This window comes from Panthera leo, chromosome F3, assembly GCF_018350215.1.
Source record: "Panthera leo isolate Ple1 chromosome F3, P.leo_Ple1_pat1.1, whole genome shotgun sequence".
Lineage (NCBI taxonomy): Eukaryota > Metazoa > Chordata > Mammalia > Carnivora > Felidae > Panthera > Panthera leo.
In genome coordinates this window covers 69,020,001-69,042,874 of record NC_056696.1, presented here as the reverse complement: position 1 = coordinate 69,042,874, position 22,874 = coordinate 69,020,001, and the positions used below count along the sequence as shown (strand labels likewise).

Below are 22,874 nucleotides of genomic sequence, written 5' to 3'. Positions count from 1 at the left end.
ATTTTTTTTAATGTTTGTTTATTTTTGACAGAGACACAGAGAGACAGATAGAGCATGAGTGGGGGTGGGGCAGACAGAAAGGGAGACACAGAATCCTAAGCAGACTCCAGGCTCTGAGCTGTCAGCACAGAGCCTGACGCATGTGGGGCTCGAACTCATTGACCGCGAAGATCATGACCTGAGCCGAAGTCAAACGCTCAATGGACTCAGCCACCCGGGCGCCCCGAAAAGGAAGTTTTTTAAAAAGGAAAAAAAAAAAAAAAAAAGTTTGCTATATTTTATCCAACATTACCAGGTGTTTTGTAATGCAACTGCAGAGTTTTAGAGTCTATGGTCTCCCAAGGTCAAAAATGATCTGAAAGTGTAAGCTTTATATTCATAATAATTACCTCGGTATCTTTTCAGACTAGACATGTCTCTCGGCTTCAAATAAACAGGGGTGCCTGGGTGGCTCAGTTGGTTAAGCGTAAGACGTAAATTATTTACTTTGGAATGGTTCAGAAAAAATATGCATATGCTATATATCATGAAACAAATACGGCAAATATTGTTAACTGAAGATGGCAATTACATAAGCTGCTCACCGTTACATATAATTATATATATATATTTAAACATTTTCATATTTCTTAAAAGTTAAAAACTTTTTAGATTGTTTTAACTGAAAAAAAGAGAGCAGGCAGAACAGAACATACTCCTTTTTCAAAAGGAGGCCTTTAACTCGACCACAGAGAACAGGAAAGTAACGTGCCACAAGAACGCGGACAGTGACCCTCGACTGAGCAGCAACATTACGGTGAAGTGCACGTAGCCCTCCTGAGCTATGGTTGTGGTTACTGCTGGGCTTGTGTGAGAGAACAGAAGATACGTATGTTGGTTTCTGCCTCCGGTTCCTGGCACAGAGTTCCTAAAACTCTTGTAATTTCCTAAGTGATAAGAACACTGGGGGCATCTTTTGTTCGGACGAGGTGATGCCGGGTGGGTGCTTGGAGGACTCCCGGGTGGGGACTGGTCACCAGAAAGACCAAGCCCTGATTAGAAGCTTGAAATTCTCACTCCCCATCCCCATCCTCCAGACAGGGGCTGGAAATTGAGTTAATGATACACCATGTCTATGTGAGGAAGCCTCTGTAAAATCCAAACAATACGGGGTTCAGGAACTTGCTGGTTGGTGAAGAGCTGGAGGCACTGGGAGAGGAGCGTGCCTGGACAGAGCATGGATACTCCTTAGATTCTATGAAATACAGTATTTGTGAAATACCTGCTACCTGTTATTAGCATTATTCTAAGCACTGAGGATACAGTGTTGAGCAGTCTCTATCCTCCTGGGCTTAATGTTCTAGTGGGAAGTAAATAACATATACATATATAAAGCAGTGGTAAGTACCTTCAAAACAGGTTAAGCATCAAAAGGGGTTAGAGAGTGTTAGATGAGGGAGGGGGAAGGGGAAACTATTCTTTATTTTTTTTAACATTTATTCATTTTTTTGAGAGAGACAGAGTGCGAGCAGGGGAGGGAGACACAGAATCCCAAGCAGGCTTCAGGCTCTGAGCTGTCAGCACAGAATCCGATGCGGGGCTCGAACTCACAAACTGTTAGAGCATGACTTGAGCTGAAGTCAGACGCTTAACCGACCAAAGCCACCCAGGTGCCCCAAGGGGAAGCTATTCTTAAAGCACAGTCCGGAAAGTCCTGTCTAAAGAGAGAACACTTGAGCTAAGTCCTCAATGAAGTGAGGAAGTGAGGTCTGAATGTATCTGAGAGAGAAAGGAGCAAGTCAGGAAATTCTTGCTGCTTAAGACACGTGCTTAATATGTGCAAGAAACAGTATTTAAAAAAAAAAAAAAAAAAAAAAAAAAAAAAAAAAAGCGAAGCTGAAATGCCATATCCCAGAGGGAGAGTGGTAGGAAACGAGGTAGAAGAGGTAATCGAGGGACCAAATCAGGAGCGGCCTTGAATCGAGAGTATCAGTTAGGATACACACCTTGAAAGAAGGGCCAAGAGAAATCCTGATGTACTGAATGTGAACTGTGAGAAAAAGCGAATGATGATGCCTTGTATGAAAATGGTGAATAATGCTATGTTTAGAGTGAAAAATGAAAAGTGTAGCTCTAAGACATTAACTCTGAAAAACCTATGAGACACAAGCTAGAGCTAAGAGATGTGTAGGGCGACGCCATAAATTCAGGAGCCCTAAGCATACAGGCAAGAGTGTGAAGTCACAGGGGTACACAAAATCATTTAGAAACAGAGAAGAGCCCAACATTTATGCATTATAACATTTAGAGAACACCTAGCAAAGAAGATGGGGGGTGGTCTGAGGTAAGAAGAAAGCCAGAAGCAGGTATCTTGGAAGCAGAGTGACTTTTCCCCACAAGTCTAAATGTCTCTAAGGATTTAAGTATTTCTGGAGTCTCTCTGTTCTTTCCAACTTTCCTGACACTCTTCAGTTCAGAATATCCTATTTTCTCTCCTAATCTACAGCAAATACTTTAAATATGATCTTGTGGTCTCAGTATCAAAGGTTCCCCTGCCCCCACCCCATTCACCTTCCGCATAGCCTGTAAAAGTGATCTCAAAAAAAAAAGCGGGGGGGGGGGGGGGGGGGGGGGGCGCCGGGCTCAGTGGATCGGGTGTCCAACTTCGGCTCAGGTCTTGATCTCATGGTTGAGTTCGTGAGTTTGAGCCCCGCATTGGGCTCTGTGCTGACAGCTCAGAGCCTGGAGCTTGCTTTGGATTCTGGTCTCCCTCTCTGTCCCTCCCCCTCACACTCTGTCTCTCTCTCTCTCTCTCTCAAAAATAAACAATCATTAAAAAAAGAAAAAAGTCTAATCTTACCATCCCAGCCTTAATATGAAAGACTTCTCATTACCTCCAACAATAGCACATAGGTCCCTACATCACCTGGTCCCAATTTACCTTAGCAACCTTACCTTCTGCCACTCCTGTCCGTAAGTATTATATGGGTCTGGCACACCTATATATTCTCTCATAACTGTGACATTTTCTTTACTTAGTAAATCTTCCAACTCTTTAACACTATACAAAGACAGTTTTTTCAAGTATATTTATTTTGAGAGAGAGACAGAGACAGACAGACAGACAGACAGCAAGAGCACGGAAGCAGAGGAGGGACAGAGAGGGAGGGGGGAGAGAGGGAATCTTAAGCAGGCCCCATGCCATCAGTGCAGAGCCCGACGTGGAGCTCCATCCCATGAACCACAAGATCATGACTGAAATCAAGAGTGGGCCGCTTAACCGACTGAGCCACCCAGGCGCCCACAAAGACGTATCTTTTATGAACAGGTGACAGTGTGTACTAGTTTGCATGGAACAGTCCCAGTTTATACCTCTTGTCCCTTCATGATGATAAAAAGCCCCCCTTTTCCCTTTGATAGAGTCTCAATTTAGATGGTAAATTAGATGGTCACCTCATCAATGAAGTTTCCTCATCCCCTCCCTCGGTGTTCTCAAAACATTCTGAACACGTCAGTACTGATCTTGTTACTGAACTACTTGTGCATTTCCCTTAAAAAACTGTGAGATCCCAGAGGTCAGGAATCGTACGTTTTTGTTTTTGTTTTAATGTTTATTTTTGAAAGAGAGTGAGCAAGGGAGGGGCAGAGAGAGAGGGAGACAAAGAATCCGAAGCAGGCTCCAGGCTCTGAGCCACCAGCACAGAGCATGACGGGGCTTGAACTCACGAACCACGAGATCATGACCTGCAAAGTCAGACCCTTAACCAACTGAGCCACCCAGGTGCACCATATGTATTATTTTCTTATCTCTTTCACCTAACCTGTACATAACAGGCACTCAAAAATTTTTCGGGTGAATGAATTCCTGACATCAAGGATCTCCATCTTCCGCAAATGCTCTGAGAGGAGGAGCTGGGCAAAGGAGAGAAAGGGTGTGGGACTGGATAGCAAGCCTGAAACTGGGAGCCAGCTGGGAGAAGGGAAATCTCCTTGATTAACAGCAAAAGACCCGTACACAAGGAGCACCAGAAACTTCAACTGAAAAGGGTGCCTGCCTCTAAAATGCTTCCAGTCCATTAGACAAGCATGTATACGCCTTCAAAAATTATTTTTTAAAAAAAGCTTGAGAGAGCGTGTGTGCGTGAGTGGGAGAGGAGTGGAGAGGAAGGAAGAGAGAATTCCAAGTGGGCTTGTTGTTGTCAGTGCAGAGCCCAATGCGGGGCTATATCCCACAAACCATGAGATGACCTGAGCCAAAACCAAGAGTCAGACGCTTAACTGACTAAGCCACCACGGTGCCCCTCAAAATTCTTATTTCAGAACTATTACAAAAAATAATATCACAAAGTTGCGTATTTTAAAAATAGAATGCTCCTGGAGTTCAGAGCAAGACTGCTCAAGTCTAGGAAATTTTATGAATCTGGAATTTAATCAGCATATTGCCAACCTTATGTGGCAAATACATAAAATGAATAGTAAGCCCCTTGCCATATCTCCCTACATCCCTCGTTGCCGACAAACTCCCTGCTAAATAATATGTTCAATAAATGTTTGTGATGATTAATATAACTTACATTAGTTTTTTAAGTCTGCAGTGTACTTTTACACACATTATATTTTATACGGCCCTCCTAACATTCCTATAAGATAGGCAAAGTAGTAAAACTGTCTCAATTTTATAGATGAAAAAATCAGCCTTCCTGGGAACTGCAGGAGAGACCAGCTGTTTCCAGCTTGCCAGTTTCAACACAAAATCCTTTTCATCTCTGAAGAACAACACTATCCGAAGCGTAGCCCACGGACTGATGCTGGCCAGTGAACTGTTAGTTATCACTCTGCAACAAGATAAGCATAAGCTGAGAGTAAGCATGTAGAAACTTTTCTTTTAACTTCACAGAGTAATGTTTTTGCCTGCTGAATCTAACAATAAAAAATATTGGGTCTGTATTCCTGTATATCTTTTTTAATCTTCCTTTTCTAGTAATTCATTTCACCGTATCGGCCCATGCTGTATTATAAAACAAAACAAAAAACTGGTCCTCCCCTAGAGAAGGTTTGGAGAAGTATCTCTATAGAAGACCACGCAGACCAAGGTGTGATCCGTGGATGGCACCTGAGACATTTAGTTTTGTCATTTTTCTTTTACTTTAAATCGGTGTTTCTCTAAGTGTTGTTTTAGACTACCTGGACCAGAATTACTACAGATATTTATTTAAAATGCATCATCGCAGGGCACCTGGGTGACTCAGCTGGTCAGGCATCTGACTCTGGATTTCGGCTCAGGTCATGATCTCACAGTTCATGAGATCGAGCCCCGGCACTGGGCTCTGTGCTAATGGCGTGGAACCTGCTAGGGATTCTTTCTCTTTCTCTCTGCCTTTCCCAGGCTTGTGACTCTCTTGCTCTCTCAAAATACATAAAAACTTAAAAAAGAGATTAAAAACTAAAAAATAAAATGCCTCTTCACAGGCCCATTTCAAAGTAATAAACTGGAATTTCCTAAGCAAAGGATCTGCATTTTGTTTTTCTTGCTGATTATTAGGCACTTTACAGTTTAAGAATGATTGGCCTAAACTTTCACAAAAGAAACAGGCAAGTAAGCAATTTAGGTTGTAAATTGCTAAGCAAGCCACATTTTTCCAATCTCCTCCAGAACTCATCTAGAAAACTCCATTTTTCTTTGTGCAAAATAGAACAAATATAGCGTTTCTGGAGGAATACTACTGGGATAACACTTGAAGGGAGAAACAAAAACAAGTATTTTTCATGTTTCATCCCAGGGTGGATAAAACCCCACCCACAATGGGTGGAAGGAAAGAAGAGTTTTGAATGGTTGAGATTTTTCACCCTGCTCAGAAGATCTCCTAAGTATATTCTGTACACACATGTTCGGGAGAGCCTCTTCCCAGATAAACCATTCATCACACAAATCTGAAAACAGTTGGGGGAAAGTGTATTTCAATAGGAAGAAAAGTAGCAAGGTGTGTTTGGGGGCAAAGAGGAAGGCAAAATAGGAGAACAACAGTTGAGTGATGGCTAATACCAAAACTGTGGATTAAGAACCACAGCAACAGTTTTTCACTTAATTCTCAGTACAGTCCATATTTCCCCCACACATCCTATGAATGAGGTAACGGAGACTCAGAAAGACTAAATAAACATGCCCAAGGTCACACACGACAGGAGAGTCACGGTTAAAACCTAGATCTAATTTCAGTGCCCAGGACATGCCCCTTCTACCACACCAGGGATGGCAAGGGGTGCCCGCTTCATTTCACTGATGGCGGTCGCCTGTAATGTTCCGTTCCATCACTGAAGACTTTTATTCAATTATTATCTTGCATAGGTATGATACATGCAAACAGCAGCACACACATGAAGCATGTGTTTACCACACCCACACATTCATAAACAGACTAATAAAAGCCAGAGGCATTTGAATTCATGGTGAGAGTAACCACATTTCTACATTTTGAGGAAACAAGAGCTGGGAGGTGGTGGTGACAGGGAAACAGTGACCTACACGCCACTGGAAAATCTCCCAAGATTCTGGCCTCACAAAATTTTCTCCAGATATCCTTCAAGAATATTTACAGCTCTATCTACTAAATTAGTCATAGCGGAGAAGGGAGAATGCTGAAAGCAGCAGCCTAGCTACCTAGTTATCCCACAAAGAGCAGGCCTACTCAAGTCTCCCAACGACAATCCGCGTACTTCAAAGGGACAGACACACTCATAGGTGCAAATTCTCTCTCTCTCACCAGTGCCTCAGAGACTGGGGGCTTGTGCCTTCTCCCTGCAGCCGTGCAGCAGAACGAACAGCCATTTATCTGCCACCAAACCGGAAGCACACTGCACTTGCAGGCCCTGCCAAGCAATGGTCTTGTCCTGCACATCTTCAAGCTACCCAAGCCACCCAGATGCAAACCAGAAAGCTGAGTTCCTTCCCAGCTACCTAATGCCTCCTACTGCCAATCACTCCCGGCAATTAACTCTGCACTTTCCCAGAACGTAACCTATTTCAGCTCCCAAAAGGAATTTACACACATATAAACCAAACTCTGAAACCGATTCCTCAGATGGGGGTAAGAGCCCCTAAGGGATAACAAAATGGCTACACAACAGGTTTCATCTTAGATGCTACAAAGAGTGAAATTATCTCCAAATGTACCATTTCATTGGATCATTTTGTTTCTTTGTTTATTGAGAGAGTGAGATCTGTGCACAGGAGGGGAAGAGAGGGGCAGAGGGAGAGAGAGAATCTCAAGCAGGCTCGATGCTCAGTGCAGAGCCCGACATGGGGCTTGATCCCATGACCTCGGGATCATTACCTGAGCCGAAATCAAGAGTCGGATGCTCAACCAACTGAGCTACCTGGGCGCCCCTCATTGGAGCACTTCAGAGACTGCTTCCACACAGTTCCAGTGGTAGCAATCTCTAGGATCCAGGAACTGGTGGAATAGTAAAGGTGTGACCAAGCGCATCGATGTGGATCTCTATTAACAATTTTCCATTAAGAGGAGACTTAGATAACACAGAATCAAAAGAGACCACCCTACTCTCCCAACAGGATAGAAACACAGCATACCTGACTCTAAAGTGCTCATTATACTAACGATATCTGGCAAACTGGAAATAAATCTGGCCAATCAGAGAAAACAATCTGACACAACTACAGAGATGCTGGCAGATTACTGCAAATATTCCTAAAGCTGCTGCAAAAGCATCAAGCTTAAAGAAAGGAGCTGGGGTTCAAAGAAAAGTACAATTCCCTTTTATCAACTTCCTGCTGAGGCAAGACTCACTTCTCCAAATTAAAGCAGCAAAAATTACATACATATATGACATTGAATTAGAAACTGTCTTAGCTCTTCTTAGGTAGAACAGCATGGATCCGACTATTTAAAACTACAAACGGCACCCAAACTCGGTTTTTTTTAAAGATTTTATTTTTAAGTAATCTCTACTCAACACGGAGCTCAAACTCACAACCCTGAAATCAAGAATCACATGCTCCTCCAACTAAGGAGGAGCCAGGCGCACTCCACTACGTGGTTTGGTTTGGTTTTGTTTCTGCTTTCTGTTTTTATTTTGTTTTTGCATTTGCTTATTGTCGGTTTTCTCCCTCCACTGAATTTTAAAGTCTGTGGAGTGAAAGACTGGTCTACATTATTCACTGCTACGTCACCTACTGTCAGGTAAGTTAAAAATCCCCCAAAAAGGGAGGTCTGGGTGGCTCAGTTGGTTAAGCGTATAACTCGATTTTGGCTCAGGTCGTGTTCTCACAGTTTGTGGGATCGAGCCCCACATAAGGCTCTGCATTGTCAGGGCAGAGCCTGCTTAGGATTCTCCCTCCCTCTTTCTCTCTGCCCCTTCCCCGCTCACTCGCAGGCGCACGCGTGCTCGCTCTCCCCCCGCCTCCCCCCAAAAAAACATTACAAAGAAAAAAGAGAACTGTTGGGGATGGGGACTAGCAGTAGTGTTTTAACAAGCCCTCCTGGTGACTACGTACACTAAAGCATGCGAACCGCTGTCCTGGGCATCAGCAGAAAAGTTCATGTCAGAGAAACTCGATTCCTGAGCTACCACATGAAGCAATACAGCAACAAGAACCATGGACATCAGGCAAGTACACGAAAGAGATACTTTGTATCTTGTTTGAGCCATCGTATTTGGGGGGGTCTTTGTTGCAGTTATCATGCACACTCTCCTGGCTCACAAAACTTTTTGGTCTCAGGATCCCTTTAAGAAGACACTTTTAAAAATCAGTGGCTCCAGGGGCGCCTGGGTGGCTCAGCCAGTTGAGCTCAGGTCATGATCTTGCAGTTTGTGGGTTCGAGTCCCGCATCGGGCTCTGTGCTGACAGCTCGAAGCCCAGAGCCTGCTTCGGGTTCTGTGTCTCCCCCTCTCTCTCTGCCCCTCCCCCACTTGTGCTCTGTCTCTGTCTCTCAAAAATAAATAAATGTAAAAAAAAAAAAAAAAAAAAAAAATCAGTGGCTCCAAAGAGATTTTGCTTGTGGCTAGAGCTATCAACAGTCACTATATCAGAAATTAAAACAGAATTTTAAAAATGTTAGTTCATTAAAAAAAAAAAAAAGCCCACATTCCAAGTTAACATGAGTGACATATCCTTTATAAGAAAAAACAACAACTATTTTCTCAAAAAAGAGAACAGTACAGTGAGAAGAGTGGCACTATTTCACATTTTTTGCAAATCTCATTAATGTCTGGCTTCATTAACCCCAGACAGCTGGGTTCCCATACCTGCTTCCACATTCAGTCTGCAGCCCCACACTGCTCTTGTGGATCTCCAACATCTCTCCTCCTAACTGGGACAGTTTTTATTCTTTCTTCACATTCACACTTTTGCAGCCAGCCCTTTTGTCAAATGTCCCCAAATTTGGGTTAATGTGATGTCTTCTCATTAGATTGAAGTTACGTATTTTTGACAAAAATAGCACAAAAGCAATACTGTACCCTTCTCAGTGTACCCTCTCAGCAAGCACATGATGTCAACGTGTTGCATTATGATGATGTTAACTGTAATCACTTGAGGGAGGTGGGGTCTGACGGGTTTCTCCACTGAACGTTACTATGTAGAGATACTCTGAGGCTACGCAAAATCTCATTTTGCATCCAACTTCCACCGACTAACTTTAGCATTCACAGACAATTCTTGCCTGTAACCATTATTAGTATCTGCCTAATGTTTCCATCATTCCTTCTATATTAATTTGAATTTTACTGTAATACATGGCTGTCTCGTATTTATTTATTCAAATATTTATTTGCAGCACCGTGGGCTTAGGGATATTTATTTTATCCCATGGGTTATAATCTGTTACTATCATTACTTATTTTGTTCTTCAAATTGTCCCAGATCCGGTGTTGAAAGCTCCTTCAAGTTGGTACACCACTTTGTTTGTTTGTTTGTTTTAGCATTTCATTCTCTCCTGGTAGCCACGTCATGTTTCAGGTCCAAAGGACGTTTTTCCTTTGCCCTAAGTCACTTCTCCAAGGAACTCGAGTTTCTTCCCCCAGACAATAGCATTTAGAAAACAAGACCTGGTGTCATGCGTGCTCATTGCTATGGTGGCGTAACTGCTTCCAAGTCCTCTCAGAAAAAGGAAATCCGTGTACACGCACCAGCACGCACACATCTATTTCTATCTCTGTATGTGCACACGTGTACATAAACAGGTGTATAAATTAAAACTTATGAGTTCATACTGATACCAGAGAAGGGTATTCTAGCAATCTTTTCAAATGATCAGAACTGTGGATTCCTTCGTCTTTGATATACTCAAAGCTCGACAGATGCAGACAAAGGACTTCAACAAGAAGATATATTAATGGCTAATAAGCACATGCAAAGATCATTAGTCATTAGAGAAATGCAAATTGAGACCACAATGAGGTACCAACTCACACCCATTAAGATGGCTGTGATAAAAAGGGCAGGAAATAGTAAGTGTTGAGGATGTGGAGAAACTGGAATCCTAGAACTGTACATTGCTGGTAGGAACATAAAATGGTACAGTTGCTTTGGAAAATGGCTTGGTGGTTCTTCAAAAAGTTAGAATTATCACATGACTCAGCAACTCCATTTATAGGTAAATATCCAAAAGAACTGAAAACAGGGATTCAGTCAAAAACGTACAGAAAAATGTGTATAGCAGTAATATTTACAGTAGCCAAAAAGGTGGAAAAAACTGAAATGTCCATCAACTCATGCACGGACAAGCCAAATGTGGTATATCCCTAAAGTGGAATGTTACTCAGATGTGAAAAGGAATAAAGTACTGATAAACACTACAACATGAATGAACCTCAAGAACATGCTACGTGAAAGGAACCAGACACGAAAGGTCACATGTCCTAGGATTCCATGGGTGTAAAATATCCAGAACAGATACTCCATCAAGATAGGAAGCACATTAGTGCTTGCCAGATGCTGAGGGAAGGAGAAATGGGTAGTGATGGCTTAGTGGGTACAGGTTTCCTTTTGGGGTGATGAAACTGTTGTGGGATTTGATTTAGGTGGTAGTGGCCCAACACTGCAACTGTGTTAAATGCCACTGAATCATACAAGTTAAAATGGTTAATTCTATGTTATGTGACTTTTACCTCAATTAACAAAACAGTTTCCAAGGGTTAGTTGCAATTTGAAATCTGAAACCTTATCAATGAACTTTTCACACTGTAACATTAAAATCCATTGGTCCATCTTATCTCACACTTTGAATAGATCTTTTACCCACACGTGATTTTGTTACATCATGCATTTGTCATTTGGAAAATTCTGGTCCACTAAGTCATGCACATCTCAAGTGCTGACATATTTCATTATACAATATAAACACGAATCATACTGGGTAATGTCACCACTAATCTCATCATAAAAGTAAGTTCTGAGCTGTCCAACTCTGGTTTAATTTTTATTCTACTTTTATCACCGGGCACAAATATAATCAAGTTGTTCTTGTAAGTTTTCAAGAATGTCTGTCAGATACCCAAGTCTACAGACCACAGTGTGTTGATTATTCTTTCATCAAGTAGGAACGGTTCTATGAAGAAAGCAGCTAGTTAGCCTGCAACTCGACTGTCCTTTTCCTTGAGACCACTGTAGTTCAGTACACAGCAAAAGTGCTTCATGAGCATTTCCCACTTTATCACACAAAATATTCAAAAGCCATGTTCTGAAAGGTCAAGATAAAGTAAAATTTATTTCCACTCCATCAAAATATTTTTCAAGTGAAACTGCATCTTTTTTTTTAAACTGCAAGTTTGAACTGTACAGCAGTGAAGAATACAATGAATATTAGTATAGTTTAGTGCCACTGCTCTGATTCATGCAAAGGCACCAGCAGTTTTACTGACCATTACTTCTGGATCATCAGTGCAAATGTCAACACAGTGAAAAAGGCAAAATCAAACAAACAAACAAAAAAAGCCTTTGTATTACTATAAAACAGTTTTGATCTCAAGACTCTCCGAAACGCTCTCAGGAATCCCAAGGAATCCACAGACCACACTCTGACAACTAATCCACATGTTTAACAAAGAAACCTACCAATTCATGTCTTTTCCAGATTTTTTAAAATGGAAGCTCTATGCCCAACGTGGGGCTCAAACTCACAACCCCAAGATCAAGAGCTGCATGCTCCACCAACTGAGCCAGCCCGGCGCCCCTATCTTCCAGGTTCAATGCAAACTACTTGGTGGCAAACCCTTCTTGTTTGTACTCCTCTTTAATACCACCATATGAAATGCCCCAATATTATTACCTAACCAACTCCAAACGTTACTTTCCTTTACCTTAATTCGTATCAGCTATGTCAACGTATCTTCCTCCTGCTATCTGCCAGGCTACAAAATCCCATACCAAAAACCCACTCCTTCTAGTTCATTTAAGTTTAGTCAATTTTAATTACCTCCCTTTGGATTTCTAGAACTTCCTTCCTGGCTCACTTTTCTAGGAAAAGTGATCTAGACCTAGACCATGGGTCTGCAAGCTTCTTCTGTCAAGGGCCAGATAATAAATATTTAATTTATTTATTAAAATTCTTTTTTAATGTTTACTTATGAGAGACAGATAAAGAGCATGAGTGGGGGAGGGGTGGAGAGAAAGAGGGAGACACAGAATTGGAAGCAGGCTCCACGCTCCAAGCTGTCAGCACAGATTCCCACCTGGGGCTCGTACTCAACCCATGAGATCATGACCTGAGCTGAAGTCGGATGCTTAATCAACTGAGCCACCCAGGCTACACTTTAAAAAAAATTTTTTAATGTTTATTTATTTTTGAGAGAGAGAGACAGAGAGAGCGCGCAAGGGGGAGGGGCAGAGAGAGAGAGGGAGACACAGAATCCAAAACAGACTCCAGGCTCTGAGTTGTCAGCACGGAGCTTGACATGTGGCTCAAACTCATGAACCAAGAGATCAGGACCTGAGTCGAAGTTGGACACTTAACCCACTGAGCCCCTCAGGCACCCCAGATAGTAAATATTTTACAGACTTTGTGGGCCATCTATTCAATTCCATTGTTGTAAGGAAATATGTGTGGCTGTGTTCCAATAAAACTTTATTTACAAAAACAATCAGTAGTTTGCTGACTTCTGATCTAAACTCGTCCAACGTGTAGGTCAATAAACCCACTCTTAATCAAAATACATCACGAAAATAAAAAATAGAGGTAGCCACAGACTGGCTAAAAGAAACTAGTAAGAGCACTGAAAACAGCAGTAAACCCAACAGACAGAATATCAGTAACAGTTGTTAACTTAATTCACTGAGCTCTTATTGGCTAAGCTCTAAAGTGCTTTATAATACCTTATCACATTTAAGCCCTTTATAGCAGAGTTTTAAATTTTAATAATTATCCTTTTATAGAAAACAGATAAACTACGTAACTTTCCAAGGTCTCACAGTCTGTAAATAGTTAAGCCTAATTCAAACACAAAGGTCTCTCTTACTTCAATGGCCATTTTTTTTTTCCTTTTTAACATTTATTTTTGAGAGACAGAGAGAGAGAGAGCATGAGCAGGGGAGGGGGAGAGAGAGAGAGGGAGACACAGTATCTGAAGCAGGCTCCAGTGTCTGAGCTCTTTGTTAGCACAGAGCCCGATGCAGGGTTCAAACCCACTATGCAAGACCATGACCTGAGCTGAAGTCGGATGCTCAACTGACTCAGCTAAGGTCCATATTCTTAATCATCATATTACGTAGTATCTATCTATATTGCCATTTTTGGTTTTTTGATCCAAACTGGTAAGACAGTTATTCTGAATAAGAATGCAAAGACGGTTGCTATTTACTTGCTCTTACAGTGTTTCTTCTGTTTCACTGAGTTTACCACATTAACTGCGTCACCACATTAACTACCACATTAAACTTCACTGAATGCAAGAACTTAGGTGATGAGCTTTAGGTGACAGTGTTCAGTTATTGTACACCAAGGATCATAAAGACCTCTATGCTTAAATATGACAAGTTAGGGTGTGTTGCCTAAAAGCCCAATGAATAGGAGGTAAGCAATCCTCCCCCCCACCCTCTTATAATAAGTCAGAATAAAATAATAATAGTTATGCTAGCACATATTATAATAAATCAGTACAAAAGTTCTGACATATAAAGAAAATTCTGCCAGACATCATTTAAAACAAGTGATAGAGACAGAGATGCTCAAAGGACAGATTCCACGCATCCTTCAAAACGACTCTTCATCCACTCCTAAACAATAACTAGGGCCTATGAGAAGAAACACAAAGTCTGTCCATTAATAGAATGTATTAACTTATGCCTCACTGATTATAACTACCTAATCGTAAGATTATCCCTACTAATCTGCTTCCAGGCACCAGGAAAAAAGTTAGAAATAAAAGGCTGCAAAGATCTTTTTTAAAACCTATTGGTCCAATAAGCAAGCATCACAATACAGACAGAATCTTAAATTAGAGATGATGGTAAGGGGTGAAATAAACTTTACATCTTCAGTTCTCTTTATATTTAATATAAACCAATGTAAGAGGTAAACATACCACCACACATACACACATGTAAAATGGCTATTCCCCATGGAAAAAAACATTACCAAATAGAATTTAAAAATAGCATCAACTTAAAAAGGTAACTATTATTTCTAAGAACCAGGGAATTTCACAACTCTGAATCTTTGGTCTCGAGGTTTGAGCTAGGCTGGTCTGATACTGTTTTGTCTCCCAGGATTCAACCGACTGGGAAACAATCTCCCTTAACTCATTTATAAAGGAAAAGAAGAAGAGTGGCCCCAGCTATCTGGGGGGAATATAACTGGGGGCAGCCTAGGAAATGAGCTCAGGCCAGCTGCTCTGGTAAATCCTACCCAGCAACCCTTAAAGAAAGTATAACCTCAGGGCACCTGGGTGGCTCAGTCTGTTAAACATCCGCATCCGACTTCGACTCAGGTCAATGATCTCCCGGTTGAGCCCCACATCGGGCTCTCTGCTCTCAGTGTGGAGACTGCTTTGGATCCTCTGTCTCTGTCTTGCTCACTGCCCTTCCCCTGCTTGTGTTCTCTCTCTCAAAAAATAAACATTAAAAAATAGATACAGGGGCGCCTGGGTGGCTCAGTCGGTTAAGCATCCGACTTCAGCTCAGGTCACGATCTCGCGGTCCGTGAGTTCGAGCCCCACGTCGGGCTCTGGGCTGATGGCTCGGAGCCTGGAGCCTGCTTCCGATTCTGTGTCTCCCTCTCTCTCTGCCCCTCCCCCGTTCATGCTCTGTCTCTCTCTGTCTCAAAAATAAATAAACGTTAAAAAAAAAAAAATTAAAAAAAAAAAAAATAGATACAAAAAAGTATAACCTCATATGCACCTCTTTTTGTGTTTTTAAATGTTTATTATTTTGATTTTGAGAAAGAGAGAGAGAGACAGAGTGTGAGCAGGGTAGGGCCAGAAAGAGAGGGAGACACAGAATCCGAAGCAGGCTCCAGGCTCTGAGCTGTCAGCACAGAGCCCAACGCGGGGCTTGAACTCATAAGCTGTGAGATCATGACCTGAGCCGAAGTCAGACACTTAATCGACTGGGCCACCCAGACACCCCCCTTTTTTTGTTTTTTAATTTTTGTTTAATGTATTATTATTTTTATTGTATTATATAAATACAATATATAAATAAATATAATATTGTATTATATATACAATTATATTGTATTATAATGTATTATTATTATTATTACTCCCCACAAAGAGTGTGGGGGAGGAGAGAGAGGGAGACACAGATCAGAGTGCACCTCTTAACACTTGCACCAAAATTCATGTGCCAAAGGGAAAAATATACATATACTCAAAGATTGTTGGATGTAAAAATGTGGCAAGAGTACAAATTCATAGGCTATAACAAAAAGACTGAATTAAGGAGCTTCCTCTAGACTGCAACCTGACAAACCTTATTATAGGATAAAGTACTTCAAAAGCTTCCTCCCATTCCAAACTCTCCCTACTTGATTATTGCATATCAGCACCATTATTCTGAATGGTCAGATAAGAAATAAAAATAAACTCACATAAAACAACTGTAACAGCATGTCCCTCTTTTATTCATTAATACACTTTATTTCACACTCCACCTAACACAAGAGCCGCTTCATGTATGTATCACAGCCAGGAAGCACATAAAGAGAAACTGAGAAAAAAGACACCAGGGTAAATTGGTGGTAAATTGAAATACAATTTCTAAATGAATGCTGAGCTCCTAATAACCAATGAAACATACAATCATTCCAAGTGAATCTCTAAACTGCAACACTTGCAAAGTCTGGAAGCTTAGATTTTTTTCCTTCTTTCCATGTGCTACCTCACTTTCCTTTTGTATAACTCTAACTCCGCAGCACATGGCAGGAGAGAACACTGCATTTTTATAATACACTAAATAGAACAATAACAAGAAATAAAAGAGGAAATGGGGGGGGTCGCTCAAAGGAGTAGTTAGCCGATATTATTTGCTCTATTATATGGCTTTTTGTGTCTCCTAAGAGCACCCCCATGGCCATCCACTCCTGGACCCTCGGCAATATGGAATGATTAGAAACATTTTTTTTTTTTTTGGGGGGGGGGGTATCTTAACAAATTACAGCTGTTAAATCCAGGCAGCATCTCTCTTTTAGGGACCCTTCTTCCTTGAGCAGGCACACCTCTAAATGGAGGCAGGAAAACAGATGCGGAACAGACTGCTTCACCTCCCAGAAGAGTTACTAGCTCCCACTAGGAACACAGTCACTGTCACTCGGACAGAGAAGCTCCCTCTCATTTTGCCACAACAAAAAAATCTAATTTTATTTAAAGACAGCAAGGAAAAAAAATGTGTGTGTGTGTGTGTGTGTGTGTGTGTGTGTGTATCAAACGGGTATTTTTCTTGCTCTAAACCGTCCCCTTTTCCTTGTCCATCGGCCCAAGTAAGCAGAGATGACGCAGACTTCCTTATATAATAGCCTGTGATTTCCTAGGCTGCAGGCCTCTCCCTTTGTGTTCTGTACACACTTACACACGCGAGCGCGCGCACATTCTCACTGCTTTGCAGCCGCTGGCGTGATGCCAGCACTCAGTCAGCTGGCTGACTCCATTCACAGAGCAGGGTTGAAGCTGACATGGAAAAGGGAGGGGGGGTAAGTGAGGGTAAGGGGGAGTAGAACCATCACTGCTACAGACAAAAGAAATTTTTTTCAAAAAGAAAGAAAAAGGAAACCTTAGCATAATATCCTTCTTATAGCTTCAGCTCAAAGAAAACTAGAAGCCAGAGACCATTACAGCAAAAGGATGAAGCAGGACGACTGAGGATCCAAACCGAAAGGAGCTCTGTATGAGAAACAATTACTCCACAACAAATTGTAAAAAGCAACAGTATTTATTATTTCAATCCCATTAGAAACCTCAGCATATCACCTTCTACACACAGTCAGGAAAAGGCTGTGAAGAACTCAGAGCAATTCTGAGTTTCTGCTTTTAGATAAAGAAAAAAGGGAGGGGGGAGCAAGGACAGTTAAAAGTACTTACAGGTATACATTTTTCTGCTCCCTCCTCTAGCTGCCAGGAAAGCTGGAGACAAGAAGGGGATGGGGGGAGGGAGGACAGAAAAAGGAGGAAAAGAAGGAATAAAAGATGGGTTTAGGTTTTTGTTTTTGTGGGGGCTTTGGGGGGAGGAGGTGGGGAGAGGCTCCCTTTCTCTTTTCTATCGTAAGAAAGGCTTTTTCTATAGCACAGGGACGACCCCATACGTGCCAGCCCCCTTGAGAGACCTGCATAAACCCGGTCTCCAAGCGGGCACTGCCCTGCCAATCACATGGCGTACTGTTACATTAAACAAAAGAAACAGGGGGATGCTTACTTTTACCCATGATGCCTAGCGGGGGCAGAAGGGGGGGTGGAAACCAGTTGAAGCCGGTTTATAACCTCAGGACATGGAATTATCTCTTAATTTTTTTAAATGTCATTTGTGGTACAAAAGTCAGTTAGTCTCCCCACCCTAACTGCCCCCCATCATTCTGGCCTAGTGCCAAACTTTGCCTTCATTCATGAGAGCTAGTTTCCTCTGAAATCATGATGCTTTAACTGTTTAGCTTCCAGAGCCAACATCCAGGACAGGAAATCACAGCATCAATGACAAAACATGTTCCAAATTACAAATAAACCCGACTGCTAGTGCTAAAGAACAGACATCGGTAAGATAGTAGACGTGTTCCTTGGAGATCTGTTCCTGGAGCTGTCCCACAGGTAGGTAGACGCAGATTCACACCACTCACACCACTTGGGGCAGCTGAACCCACATCTAGCACAAATCACAGCACGGTTTCCGAGCAAAGTAGTCATGACAGTACGTGTACACTCCATAAAAATGGGTTAGGTCCTTGTTATGTATATTTTACCACAACTGAACAATGTGTAATGGTTTAGGCCTAGCCATAGTGAGGCTGCAATACTGTCTCCTTTTCCTGTGTCCCAGCCTAGAACTCTTCCTCCTCAGACTCCAGCCAACGTCCCACCCACCATAAACCATTTACCACACCACCTATGTCCTTCTATAGACTGATCAAGACTCTAGACATGTCTGAAACTTCCTCCTAATTTTCCTTTTTCTGTTTTAGAGAGACTGTCTCCAATCACTTTATAAGGAGTTTTCATCTCTCAAACGTACTCATAAAAGGTCAGAAAGTGGTGGGGAAGAAATCCAAGCAAACCAAAGAGAAGGGGAACGGTAGTAATTGCTTTAGACATGTGCCGGTTGGAGGACCCTTACGCTAGGATCTTTGTTTAAGGAAATAAGTTCTTTATAAACAGGAACAAGGAGTAACAAGGGGGAGGGGGTGTCCTTATTTTTCAATCGACCTCTCCTATCAATAAACCACCCCAAATGCCTGCCTCATTTGGGCTTCTGAAACTCAAATCATAATTGTACGGACTTCCTTCAGAATCTCTCACAAAACCCTCATGTTTCCAAATGCTAAAGCTTCTAGAGTCTAGAGAACACAGAGAAAAATAATCTATGCCCTACCCAAAGATTTCAGTCTGTAAAAGAAGTTTTCCTGAGCAATCTAATATTAATTTCTGTTTTCAGAAAACAAATACTGAGCTAAATCTGAAATAGGCAGTACTGGCCACTGGCAAAAGGCATTCAATAATTTACAAACTACACAGGAAAACCCTACACTCTGCCAAGCTAAGCTTCAAGTGGATGATGTTGTAATATCTCAGTCACAGTAAGTCGTACTTAACAGAAGCCCATCAGAGGTCTCCAGATCTAGGTATTGTACTATTTTAGGAGATAAGGGAAATCATCATGTCTGTGATAAATGGGGCCAAGAAAATAGTCCATTTTCCACTTATTCAATACATTTCCACAAGAGACAAACTATGAATTTCAAACTGAAGCTCACTAGGTTCTATGTTTAATCGTGGCAGGGGAGACTGTATTTTTTCAACTTTCGTTCAGACATCATGCTCATTTAAGTCCACTGAATACACTTAACTGCATTGTAAACACTGGGCAATTTTTACCAGTCTTTGAGACAGTATGAAAGGCTTAGATACAACTAAGCAGTTGGTAGTGATTACTGTTAGCACGCAGTTTAATTCTCCAACTTGACACAGGCTAAAGCAGTACACTATGTTCACCACAGTATCTCCTCTGTATACTAAATTGATTAGTAGTCTAGAGGTACCAGAGATGCTCACACATCAACAGGTATTTTTCTTCAGATCCTGGAAAATTAAGAACTATGTGGCAGCCAACACCCCTGCTTTTTTTCAGCCAAATCATAATCACCCCAAACCAAGCTGCTTATTGTGTGAGCTGAAAATTGTAAATTTTAAAATACTTCTTGGTAACTGTAATCCAAATTGTAATGCTCTGAAGAAAAAGAAAAGATCTAACATTCACTGAGAATTTTAATGCATTAAATTTAATGCACTAAATATTTATTTAATCCATACAACAAAGCAAGAAGATAGGGTCCTTTTCCTATTTTACAGATATGGAAATTAACTTGGTGAAATTAAGAAATTTGAATGAAGTCATTCACTCAGCTAACAATAGTAGATGCTGGCTCCAAAGCCCGTACTCATTCCATTACACCACGATGGCTTGAGCATTTCCTGGCCAAAACTCAAGAGCCCAATTCACTCTGCTTGCCTCATTGATCTCTACTCTAAGCCACTAGGTTAAAGAAAATATTAGCCAAATACAACTGAGGTAAAATATACATGTTCTTTGACAGGCATGTATGATTTCTTTCTTTCTTTTTTAAATTTACATCCAAGTTGGTTAAATAGTGTAATAATGATTTCAGAAGTAGAATTTAGGGATTCATCACTTACATATAATACCCAGTATTCGTCCCAACAAGCCATGTAGGATTTCCACTCACAAGAAGATTTGATCCAGGACTTCTTTTTAAAGTACACAGTAAGGGGGCGCCTGGGTGGCTCAGTCGGTTGAGCGTCCGACTTCGGCTCAGGTCATGATCTCACAGTCTGTGAGCTTGAGCCCTGCATCGGGCTCTGTGCTGATGGCTCAGAGCCTGGAGCCTGCTTCCGATTCTGTGTCTCCCTCTCTCTCTGCCCCTTCCCTGCTCATGCTCTGTCTCTCTCTGTCTCAAAAATAAATAAAAACATTAAGAAAAAAAAATTAAAAAAAAAAATAAAGTACACAGTAAGTCCATATAACCTAGATACGTACAAAAGACATCTGATAAATGACTGGGAAGGCCAGTTCATAAAGGGTAACCATGATACAGAAAGAAATGATTATGTACCTGAATTCAGGAAATAAGACTTCAAATTAATTACAACTAAAAGCCTGAAGGTACTCATACAAAAGAAATATGAACTTTGTACAATCAAACGCATAAAAAAAAAAAAACAAAAAAAACCAAAACACCTCCAGTAGAATTAAACGTTTGGCTAAAACTCCAAAAAAAAAAAAAAAAAAAAACCTCACCAATAATAGGAACAAATTGGCAAAAGCCATACAGTCACCATCTTTGCTCTTCACAAATTTTATAAATAACCTGATAACTTTTTTGTGCCAATTTTAACCTATGACCTTGGACTCGGAACAAGAGGATCAAAATCAGAAGCACTGTTAAGGTTGAAAATAAAATTTATTTTTTAAAAAGCCAACCTTAAAATTCTGTATAAAATGGATAAGCTATTTATTGGTGGCCAAGAAAAATGAGCCACAGTTTATCTAGCTGTCAGTCCTCTCCTGCAAACTCTCTACAGTTCTGTTTTCAGTGGGTATAGTCTATTTGGATAAATCAGCTCATGATATTTCAAAATTACTATTACAACAACAAATCAGATTACAGAACAGCCAAAACCCCATTCATATGATCAATAAGATTCACTTTTTAAGTTAAATCCAGAAAAGCTTAGTCAAAAGAAGTTAATTCTTAGGAGATGGGAGTTCATTTCCAGATTATTTAGAAATAGTATACAATACAATCAAGCAGTACTAAAAAAACAAAAACAAACAAAAACCCCAAAACCAAAAACCATTCTGCGGGGTGCCTCCTGGGGTGGCTCAGTCGGTTGGGTGGCTGACTTCGGCTCAGGTCATGATCTCGCTGCTCATGGGTTGGAGCCCCGTGTCTGGCTCTGTGCTGACAGCTGGGAGCCTGGAGCCTGCTTCAGAATCTGTACCCCCCCCTCCCCCCACCCCCCCGCTTTCTCTTGTTCTTTCTCTGTCTCTCAAAAATAAACAAACATTAAAAAAAAAATTAGTTAAAAAAAAACCAAAACATTTTGCTTTCCCAAATGCCTAATACACAAATTGGGAATGACATCCAAAATAATATATTGATTTTAGTTTCTAGAAACAGGTGACTTGTACTCATTGCTAAAACAGAATAATTTCTGCTTAAGGGGGGGGGGGGTCAGTCTTCAATTACTTGGGGATTATAAAATAGGGACTGACTAACTGATACTGAAGTCTACCCCTAACTGGGACAATGTATCTATTAAAATTTTAGTTACAGCCAAATAAAAGCTAAGGACACTACCTTATCAAGCAGAACACAGAGTGAGTCTTACACAGGAAGAGGAGGAAAGGGGAACAAGACTCCCTGTCCTGAGGCAGCATCTGAATTAGGAAGCACTGGTTTTCTCAGAGTAGTGTTCCTTAACAAGTCCACTCCTGGGTTCACAGGAAGCAAGATTGCTGCAGAGGTCACAAAAACCTCTACTGACTCATACTGCAAACAGGCACAAAAAACTACTGTCAAACTCTAGTCTCAATGACTTAATCACCATAAAGAAATACAGGAAGTAAATTACATCGAGTATTTCATCTCTCATGTGGCACAACATGTTTCTAAACCCCAAATTCTTTTCTATAAGGGTGGTTTATTTTCCCATCAGCACTAGGGAATTCTTCTGCCTACCCCTAGGAAACAGAAACCTGAAAATCATCTAGAACATTAAATTAGGACTTGACACCTACAAAATTATAATTCTTTTCTTCCAAAAAACAAAGCAACTTTCTAACAAGGGCCCACAAGATACCTAACTAGGAGAGTCTTGAATCCCTAACTTATTATTCTCATCTACTGGTACTCAGTGACCAGGTCTGAGAACATCTCATTTCTTAATATTTGATTGCTAAGTATTTTCATTCTCTCCTATCTGTACCTTCCCTGTATCTTTGCAGGGTCAAGTTCTTTTCAGGCAAGTCCCAAATGTTCATACCTATTTGAACAATAAAATTCTGCTTCTTTGAAAAGATAAATGAAACTGATAAACCTCCAGGCTGACTCATTAAGAAAAAGAGAGGGCCAAAATAAATAAAATCAGAAATGAAAGAGAAGTTACAGATGACACCACAGAAATACAAAGGATCGTAAGCGACCACTATGAACAATGATATG

General features: G+C 41.1%; 1 protein-coding gene and 1 long non-coding RNA gene across 2 annotated transcripts in view; both read right to left on the bottom strand.

The window, feature by feature from the left end:
• Positions 1-12,503, bottom strand: part of GATAD2B (GATA zinc finger domain containing 2B) — a 47,612-nt gene extending 35,109 nt beyond the window's left edge. Inside the window, 1 exon segment of the mRNA XM_042925814.1 lies at positions 9,244-12,503. Coding sequence (XP_042781748.1) covers positions 9,244-9,296 — 53 coding nt within the window. The 5' untranslated portion in view covers positions 9,297-12,503.
• Positions 12,504-13,093: 590 nt separating this feature from the next.
• LOC122212130 overlaps positions 13,094-22,874 on the bottom strand; it is an 18,423-nt gene continuing 8,642 nt past the window's right edge. The window contains exons 3-4 of the long non-coding RNA XR_006199013.1: positions 22,066-22,069; positions 13,094-13,105 (exon numbers count right to left, since the gene is read on the bottom strand). This is a non-coding gene — a long non-coding RNA (uncharacterized LOC122212130). The remainder of the gene's footprint in view (positions 13,106-22,065; positions 22,070-22,874) is intronic.